The 9,799-nt window shown below is 43.1% G+C and overlaps 1 protein-coding gene across 11 annotated transcripts in view; it reads left to right on the plus strand.

Moving 5' to 3' along the window:
• The window catches only part of LOC124074659 (major histocompatibility complex class I-related gene protein-like), a 38,261-nt gene that overhangs the window by 20,389 nt on the left and 8,073 nt on the right, over positions 1 to 9,799 (plus strand). For 2 of the 11 annotated variants that reach the window (XM_046417799.1, XM_046417801.1), the window contains exons 5-8: positions 5,610 to 5,724; positions 6,120 to 6,137; positions 6,353 to 6,367; positions 6,510 to 6,540. In XM_046417799.1, the coding sequence (XP_046273755.1) occupies positions 5,610 to 5,724; positions 6,120 to 6,137; positions 6,353 to 6,367; positions 6,510 to 6,540 (179 nt within the window). Of the gene's footprint in view, positions 1 to 2,185; positions 2,344 to 2,526; positions 2,806 to 4,106; positions 4,386 to 5,238; positions 5,542 to 5,609; positions 5,725 to 6,119; positions 6,138 to 6,352; positions 6,368 to 6,509; positions 6,546 to 7,062; positions 7,530 to 9,799 lie in introns of those variants that run through there. The other 9 variants (XM_046417807.1, XM_046417802.1, XM_046417806.1 and 6 more) reach the window with 9 other exon arrangements.

Here is a 9,799-nt window from a genome sequence, read left to right on the forward strand (position 1 = left end):
TTATATTTTTATATTTTTATATTTTACAGTCCACTTACTGCTCCCGGGACCTGAGTCCTAATTTCGTACCATAAACATGTGAATGTGAGCTGGTATGACAATAAAGTTCCTTGAATCCTTGAACACTAAAAGTGTTCTGTTGTCTTTATATCTTTTCAGAATCAGAATCAGAATCAGAATCAGCTTTATTTGCCAAGTATGTGTGACCATACAAGGAATTTGACTCCGGATTTTTCTCTGTCCTGTGCACCATACAAAATACAAAAAAGCAATAATAATAATAAAAAGAAGAATAAAATATTTACAAGAAGAAAAAAAAAAATATATATATATATATATACATGTAGTGCAACCAGTGGAATGAGGTAGTGCAAACAGTGTGATGGTTCACACAATGGCAGGTGGTTTATGGGGAGATCAGGGAGACAGCCTGGGGGAAGAAACTGTTTTTGTGTCTGGTGGTCTTGGCATACAGAGCTCTGTAACGCCTACCAGAGGGAAGCAGATCAAACAGTTTGTGTGCAGGGTGTGAGGGGTCTGCAGTGATGCTTCCTGCCCGTTTTTTGACCCTGGACTGGTATAAGTCCTGGATGGAGGGCAGGTCGGCCCCGATGATTTTTTCTGCAGACCTGATTGTCCGAAAAATTTTTTTTTTTTTTGTTTAAAAAGATTAAAGTGACATATTTTGTCATTGGAGGGAACTCACTCCAACGAAATTTGTTCTCTGCATTTAACCCACCCAAGTGACGTGCACACACACACAGCAAACCCGGGGCAGTGGGCGACCGCGTGCAGCGCCCGGGGAGCAGTGGGGGTTAGGTACCTTGCTCAAGGGTACCTCAGCCATGGACACCGGGACGGGGAATCGAACCAGCGATCCACCGGTTACGGGTCCGACACCCTAACCGCTGATCCACAACTGTCTTGCCATATCGGTAGCTTCTTCCAAATCCAGATCTTTCTCCATCTGCATGCATTTGGAAAGTTTTGTGTCTGCAAGCCCCACCACGATCCTGTCTCTGATCAGTTCATCATGCAATGGTCCATAATTACAACGCTCTGCTAATGCATGTAAGCGGTGACGAATGCATCAACAGTCTCATTAGCTTCTTGTTTATGCAAGTTAAATCGCGCACGTTCACAGACAACGTTCTTTCTTACTACAAAGAAATTGTGGAAGCCGTCTTCCACCTTCGGGTGTTTTTTTTGATCATCCTCGCTGAGCTTTAACCCTCTCAAAACATCATCCGCTTCATCCGCCGTACAATATATTAAAGTGTTAACCTGATTCTCTTTGGAGCTTGCAGACAAGTTGCTCGCTTGTCGAAATCTCTTGAATCTCCGGATCCACTTTGTCCATTCGAGCTGCTTGGAGAAACTGAAAGGCTCAGGTGGCTGGATGTTAAACGTAGCAGTAAGTGTGCCAGCCGACATGCTAACTCCTACCCTCCTCTGCACATCTTCACTCTCATCGTTACTTCACATGTTATCCTCCACCAAATTTCACTCCTTTCTTTCTCGTTGATGTGGACCGTTCCGTGCCTTCTGTGTCAGCAGCATAGCACTGCTGACACCATGTGGTATCTTCTATTTATAAAAGAAGTAAGCAAGGGACGAACTGTCATTTTTTCTGTTACTTTTCATTTATCGTTCAGAATCAGATAATTAATAAAACAGAAATAATGTAAGTTACTTATTCTTTCTGTGCGACCCGGTACCAAATGACCCATGGACTGGTAGCGGGCCGCGACCCGGGGGTTGAGGACCCCTGAGCCACAACGTCAGAATAAAAGTGAATTTAAATATGAGCTCATAATTTTGTTGTATATGACGTCCTATTCAAAGTAGAAAACAAAACAAATGACTCTATATTGAATGTTGATTATAGATTATCTTTAATAGTGAAAGTCAGACTCTACTTTGTGACGTGATGAAGGTCTACTTCAAAAATTTTTAGTCAGTAAGAGTTTTGCTTTTAATTATTTTTAATTATTATAATTATTTTATTTATTTATTTGTTTTTGTTTCAATTCAGTTCATATTATCCGTCTAAAGCAGGTCTGTAAATGCAGTTTGTGGGTTTTTGTGTGTCTAACTCGGTTTATGTCGCACACTACACACAACTCGGTCTCTGTCGTGTGTCTTCGGTTCTTCTCGTATTCTTGGCTGGACTTTTGTCCTCTTTGGAGCGCGATATCCGGAAACACCGCTAACTTCCGGCTTAAAGAATAAAAAAAAAAATTACAGAAGACAAACCAGCTGAACTTTTACTCACACATCTTCACCAAAACAAGATGAAACATTTATTTTTGTTTCTTCTCTTATGTCACGTTTCATCAGCAGGTAACAAAACCCTTTAAATATTTACGTTAAGCTCTTTGAATTTTCATCCTGCCTGCCTCAGGGACGCACTTTACTTTCACTGAATCCTATTGAATACGTCATGTTTATGTCTGTATATTTTATTTGTATGTGTTATATTCATTTTATATTCATACTGAATGTATAAACCTGTTCGTCCTGCAGTCAAACACTCCCTGAAGTTTTTCTACACTGCGTCTTCTGGACTCCCAAACATCTCAAACTTCCCGGAGTTTGTGGGCGTCGGTTCTGTTGATGATGTTCTGGCGGGTTCCTGCGACTCCAACAAAAAGACACCAGAAGCCAAACAGGACTGGATGAAAAAGTTTTTCCAAAATGATCCTCAGCAGTTTGAGTGGTACCACCAACAGTGTTTGATAATTCTGCCCAACTCCTTTAAAGCCACGATTCATACGTTGACGCGGCGCTTCAACCAAAGTGGAGGTAAAATGTATATCATCAAATTCTAAACTAAACTGTATGCAGTCAAACAGGGCGGCACAGTGGTGCAGTGGTTAGCATTGTAGCCTCCCTGTCCCTGCGTGGGTTTTGTCCCGGTACTCCGGCTTCCTCCCGCAGTCCCAACAACATGCACAAGAGGTTAACTGGCTACAACGTCCCTACGTGTGAGCGTGTGTGGTCGTCTGTGTGTCAGTCCTATTGACTGACCAGTCCAGGGTGGACCTGAGGACCAGTCCTCTTGCCCATAGTCAGCTGTGATTGGCTCCAGCCCCCCGCGACCCTGACGGACAAAGTGGAAGAAAATGGATGGATGCACTCAAATTTTCAGCTTTGTTTTTGGTTCTTTAGTTTGGATTTGTGTGTGAATTTCTTATGTTTTATGAAGCCCCAGTGAACAGTTTGACACGCTAATAACATTTTACAATGAGGGTACACTAATTAACATTTGTTAGTTTAATGATAAGCATTAACTAACACTTAGTTAACAGTTGTCAGTAATAATAATAATAATGTTTATAGTGGCAGTTATTCAGTAGACTCAGCCTGCAGTATGTGGACATGTTATGTTTGTGTTTCTGCATTTCCAGAAACAAAAGAAAAGGAATAACAGAATTATTTTAAAGTTACATTCAGTCTCCTTTGTGTCCAGCTGTGCAGAAAGCACAGCATTGTTAAAGGGTTAATTATGGTTCAGTAATGCTGTTCTGAAGCCTTATGCATTTATGAAGTGCTGCTTAAGGGATCCATGTTTTCCACTTTACAATAAGGGGCACAAAGAGCATTGATTAATCACCAGTTCTGGTTAAGTAATGTTTACACAGCATAACAAGCAGAATAAATTGATATGTTAAGCTGTGATTTAAGTTATGACATGAAGATAAATAAACAAGCAAAGCTCTTCATGAAATCCATGCAGTGTGTCCACTGATCTCAGCCAAACATAAGTCAGAAGTTGGAGGATGGATAATAACAATAATAAAAAGGTCTGCGAGTAATAAAATGGCTGACTGTGAACCTCATGATATTCATGTTAATTAACATGTTTATACTCAGGCACACAGGAACGAGCATCACTGGAAGGCGGTTCAGGCCCGTCCAGCTCCGCTCCGGATCGACGGATACTGTTGTAGCTTGTAGCTTGTGAAGTAGAAGTTGGGTTTGATCATTCAAAGATAGAGAAGAGAGAACAGCATCATGCAGTGAACAGGATTTTAAAGATCGTCTTTCCACTGGAGTTTTCATCTGTTCATCACTGGTCTCATTGGTTTCTGTCTCTCTCTCAGGTGTCCATGTTTTACAGAGGATGGAAGGCTGTGAGTGGGATGATGAGACTGGAGAAGTTAATGGATTTGACCAGTACGGTTATGATGGAGAAGACTTGATATCATTTGACCTGAAGACGTTGACATGGGTCGCTCTAAAACCGCAAGCTGTCATCATCAAACTGAGCTGGGATGCTGACAAAGCAAGAACAAAACGCATTGAGAATGACCTCACTCAGATTTACCCTCAGTGGTTGAAGACGTATTTGGCTTATGGCAACAGCTCTCTGCTGAGAACAGGTAGAGTCACATGACCTGATGTGGTTTAATGGACACAATAATGTTCATATAACCTGCTCAGACTGAACTGTCACTGTGTTGTCACTCTGATCAGTCTGATATTACGTGCTTCTTCTGTCAAAACACTGAGACTGTATAAACCAGTGCACAGACAGTATAAATGAAGTAAACTTGCACAGTTTCAGTGTTTGCAAATAGAAATATTTCCACTGAACTCTGACACTGTGATTGAATTTGCTGTAAAGTGTAAAAGCTGTCAGATCTTATCTGACTGGAGAAAGTTTCTTTAGTGGTTGTGTCGTTCCCTTCTGTCTGAGTCCAAATTCTGGTCCAGACTGAAACTCTTTGCACCAATGGAACGGATTGCCATGAAGTTAGATACTCAGAGAGTGAACTGTAAAAACTTTCATCTGGTGCCATCATCAGCTCAACATTTCTGTTTATCCAATACTTCAGTTTATGACACAGATTACTGGTGTTTATACCTGCAAAACGCACCACATTCACATCAGCCTCGGCTGTATTTTTTTAAATATTAGCATGCAAATGTTAGACTGTAAGTTTGTAGTCTTACTGTTGTGTGTACTTGCTTATTTATGGTGGATGAATTTCACCACTCCTACTGTTGATGGACCTTTAGGGTTATTCAGCCACTGTTATCTCATAGGGATGCACGATAATATCAGCATGTCATCGTATCTGCAGATGAAGGCTTTAAAGTGAATTTATTCATCTTTTCTCCTGTTTTCTTTTTCACTCTTTCTTTTATGTTTCTCTGCCCCCTCTCCCTCTCTCACTCCTTCTCTCTTTGTTGTCTCTTTCCTTCTCTTTGTCACACTTTCTCTCTCTGCAGATCTTCCCTCAGTGTCTCTCCTCCAGAAGACTCCCTCCTCTCCAGTCAGCTGCCACGCTACAGGTTTCTACCCTGAGAGAGCCACACTCAGCTGGAGGAAAGATGGAGAGGAGCTTCATGAGGACTTGGAGCTCGGAGAGATCCTCCCCAACCACGATGGAACCTTCCAGATGAGTGCTGAGCTGAATCTTTCATCAGTCACACCTGAGGACTGGAGCAGGTACACCTGTGTGTTTCAGCTCTCAGGTGTGAAGGAGGAGATCGTCACCAAACTGGACAAAGCAGACATCAGGACCAACTGGGGTAAGACTGAGATCATTTGTTGTTTGTTCCTTCCAGTGGTGGAGACAAAGTGTGAATGTTCTGTGTTGGTTCCAGTTCCTCCCTCAGAGTTTCCTACTGGTGCAGTTGTTGGAGTTGTTGTAGGACTTCTGCTGCTGACACTCTGCATCTGTGGACTCCTCATGTGGAGAAGGAACAGAACTGGTGAGTGAAGCCATCGTTACTCCACTGTTGGATTGGTTGAGCTGGCTGATGTTCAGAGGAGCTCAGAGGTCCTCAGCAGATGTTCTGTATGTGTTAGTATAAGTACACACTGTAGGTATGGATGCGCAGCATTTGGTGTTTGTCAGTATCTGATATGCTGATCGGCTCTGCTGTGGAGGAGTTAAAATATTATTATCATGTCAGCTCTTATTGAGATGTTCATCTGATGCTGATATTTCAGTTTAAAGTCTTTAAGGATTTTAAAGATTTTATATGAATAACATGTTAAAGCTGCAGTTCTGCCTTTATACTCAAAGCACAAGTCTGTGGTTTTTGTTTTCTTTCTTAAATTCAGATTGAACTTTTAACTCTGTAACCTCTCATCTGTGTTTCAGGATTCAGACCAGCAGAGAGTAAGTTTGCTTTTGTGAAAATTTGTGTCATTCATTAATAGATGAGATGTTTATTGTTTGTTCATTTTTCAGTTCATCAATCTTTACTTTGTGTCTGCTAATCTGACACAAACTTTATGCTGTAGATTAAAAGACAAACTTCCTGTTTATAAAAGTGGACTTGATGCAGTTTCACAGTTTGTTTCTGACGTTTGTTTGTCTTTTGTTAATTTCAGCCCAACCTCCACCTGGTGAGTAAAACGTACTTTTCTTCTGTTTCAACTGATCTGACACAAACTTTATGCTGTAGATTGAAAAGGGTTTCACATTATTGTGCAGATGAACTTTGTCAAGACTGTTTTGCTGAAACACAGTTTGTTTCTGACCTCACAGCTCCTGACGACGACTCTGAGGCCTCTGAGAACCTGAATGAGATAACATAAGAACTTTATTGATCCCACAGGAAGTTGTTGTGCCAGGGTTGCAACACAAAGAAGCCTACAAAAGTAGAAAGTAATTTCCCCACAAAATATAATAATATATAAAACGAAATAACAGAGTACAATAAAAATAACAGCGTATATACATGAGATATAGATAATGGCAGATAAGGTGCGGATACAATCTTAAAGTGTTAATTGTAGTGCAGGATAAATTGTTTTGTCCTATGTGGAGAAAGGGGATGAGTTGAAGAGTCTGATAGCCACAGGGAGGAAGGACTTCCTGTGGCGTTCTGTGGAGCACCTCGGTGGTCTCAGTCTACGACTGAAGGTGCTGCGGTAGGATTCCAGCGTGGCCTGCAGGGGGTGTGACTTGTTGTTGAGGATGTTGAGCAGTTTCCTCAGCATCCTCTGCTCAGACACCTCTGCCAGAGACTGCAGTTCCACTCCCAGGACAGAGCCAGCTCTCCTGATGAGCTTATCGAGCCTGTTGGCATCAGCTGTCTATCCAAGACCTGTTGACAAACGCACTGGATGAGTTCCTGCATGTGACTTGTATCACATTATGCAGCTTCACAGAAGTAAAAGAGACTGAAAGATGACTTCCTGCAATGAAAGTGTCATAGTACTTATAATTCATTTGCCTAATGCGTAAATGATAGAAGTCATAGTTTTATGTCACTTTATCCATTTCTATTTGATCTTTAAAATCAGTTGTAAAATCTTTATCTTTATGTTGTCAAACCACCTGAGTCGCCAACTGGAGGCTGTTGGTGAGGCTGGTTGAACCTGATAGACGGTGATGGTGGTTGGACTGAGCGAGTCAAAGCTTTCACATGAAGTTTCCTATCAAGTCAGTCAGTGTAGTTTAGCCTGAGCAGATACAATGTAGATATAAGACCACAGAGCGTCTGCTGTTTGCTCTGGTGAGTGAAGGACTTAAAGGCAGCTTGAGGACACGTCAGGTTGGTGTTGTGTTCAAAACATCATTAACATGAATACTGGGCTTCCATGGCAACGCACAGCCAACGTTTGGCACAAAGTGTCCAACTTGTTACTGAGTATTGATGAGCATAAATGGATGAGAAAATTGAATGTGTTGCTCTTTTCATTTGTAGTTCACTTTTCAATAAAGTCCACAACTTTCAAATGTTTGTCTCTTTCCTTAAGTCCACATGTTCACCTGTGACTGTAGTTGCAGTCATGTGAATGTTAGCAGCAGTTTGATGTCTCGTCATGGCGGCACACCTGACACTTTCTTCAGTGTGCTGTTATCTCACTGTCACTGACTACAGATGACCTGCAGTGTTGTAGATCCATGTGTGATCATTAACTACGGGCCAGTCTCAAACCTTCCCCATGAAACCTTAAAACATTTCAGATTGGCTTCAGAACAATCTTAAGGCCGCACTAATTACAAAATGGCGACATTCATCTTTGCTGGATGGTCTTGCTGCTTTTATATGAAATGAAACAGGAGATTCATCCCGAGGGTTTCACCATGAAACCAGATTAATGTGTTAGCACGGGATGTTGAACCTGGTTAGATCACCATGGTAACTGGTGCTGCACACCTGACCTGGTCCGGAGGAGGTGAAGTCCAGAAGCTGAACAGCGCTGTGTTTTCATTAATTAGATTAGATTAGATTAGATTCAACTTTATTGTCATTACACATGTACAAGTACAATGCAACGAAACGCAGTTTGGCATCTAACCAGAAGTGCAATAAGCAGTAAGTGCCAGGTATACAGTAATTTACAGTATGTACAGGGTATGTACAGGTGTCTATGCTACAGATATACTATAAACATGATATACAGGTAGTTGTCATAATATACAGGGTTTTTAAGTACTATGAACATCCTATACAGATGGATATGTGCTTTAATGTGCATCCAGTGTAGGCGGAAACTATAACACAGTCCTTGAGGATGTTGCGAGCTCGACGCAGACAGCGTTTCCTCTGGATGTCTTCAAGGGCTGGAAGTGGAGTCCCTGTGACGCGCTGGGCGGTTTTCACCACTCGCTGTAGCGCCTTGCGGTCTCCAGCCGAGCAGTTCCCATACCATACTGTGACACAGCTGGTCAGGATACTTTCAATTGCACAGCGGTAAAAGTTCACCAGGATGGCTGAAGACAGATGGTGTTTCTTCAGTGTCCTCAGGAAAAAGAGGTGCTGGTGAACCTTCTTCACAAAGCTGGAGGTGTTGGTGGTCCAGGTCAGGTCCTCTGAGATGCAGGTCCCCAGGAACTTGAAGCTGGAGACATGTTCAACCGTCATCCCGTTGATGTGTATGGGGGCATGCGTGCCTCCTCTCTCCCTCCTGAAGTCCACAATGAGCTCCTTTGTCTTGCTGGTGTTAAGGAGCAGGTTGTTGTCTGCACACCATGTGGCCAGGTGCTGTACCTCCTCCCTGTAGGCTGTCTCATCGCCGTTGGTGATGAGGCCAATAACTGTGGCGTCATCAGCAAATTTGATGATGGAATTGGATCCATGTGCAGGCCTACAGTCATGGGTGAAGAGGGAAAAGAGGAATGGGCTCAGCACACAGCCCTGTGGTACACCTGTGTTGAGTGTGATGGTGGAGGAACAGATGTTGCCTGACCTAACATGCTGAGGTCTGTTGGTCAAGAAGTCTCTGATCCAGTAGCAGAGGGAGGTGTTGATGCTCCGATCTCCAAGTTTGTTGATTAACTTGGACGGTCTGACAGCGTTGAATGCTGAGCTGAAGTCCACCAACAGCATCCGTGCATATGTGTTGTTATTGTCCAGGTGTGTGAGCACAGAGTGCAGTGCTGTGGAAATTGCATCCTCTGTACTCCTATTGCTGCGGTAGGCAAACTGATGTGGGTCCAGTGTGGGTGGGAGGTAGCTCTTCAGGTGTGACAGAACTAGCCGCTCGAAGCACTTCATGACAATGGGTGTGAGTGCAACTGGGCGGTAGTCATTCAGGCATGTTGGGCTGGAGTGTTTTGAGACTTGTACAATGGAGGTGGTTTTGAGGCATGTTGGCACAGCTGCTTGGGCAAGGGACAGGTTGAAGATGTCCGTAAAGACCCCGGCGAGCTGCTCCGCGCATGCTTTTAGCACACGACCAGCGATGCCGTCTGGGCCGGCAGCCGTGTGTGCGTTGGTCCTACTCAGTGCGGCGCAGACGTCTGTGGAGGTGAGGGTGAGGGGCTGGTGGTCTGCTGAGAGTCTGGTGTTGGTGGCCGTTTCAGTGTTGTCCCTGTCAAAACGA

This window comes from Scatophagus argus, chromosome 17, assembly GCF_020382885.2.
Source record: "Scatophagus argus isolate fScaArg1 chromosome 17, fScaArg1.pri, whole genome shotgun sequence".
NCBI lineage: Eukaryota > Metazoa > Chordata > Actinopteri > Scatophagidae > Scatophagus > Scatophagus argus.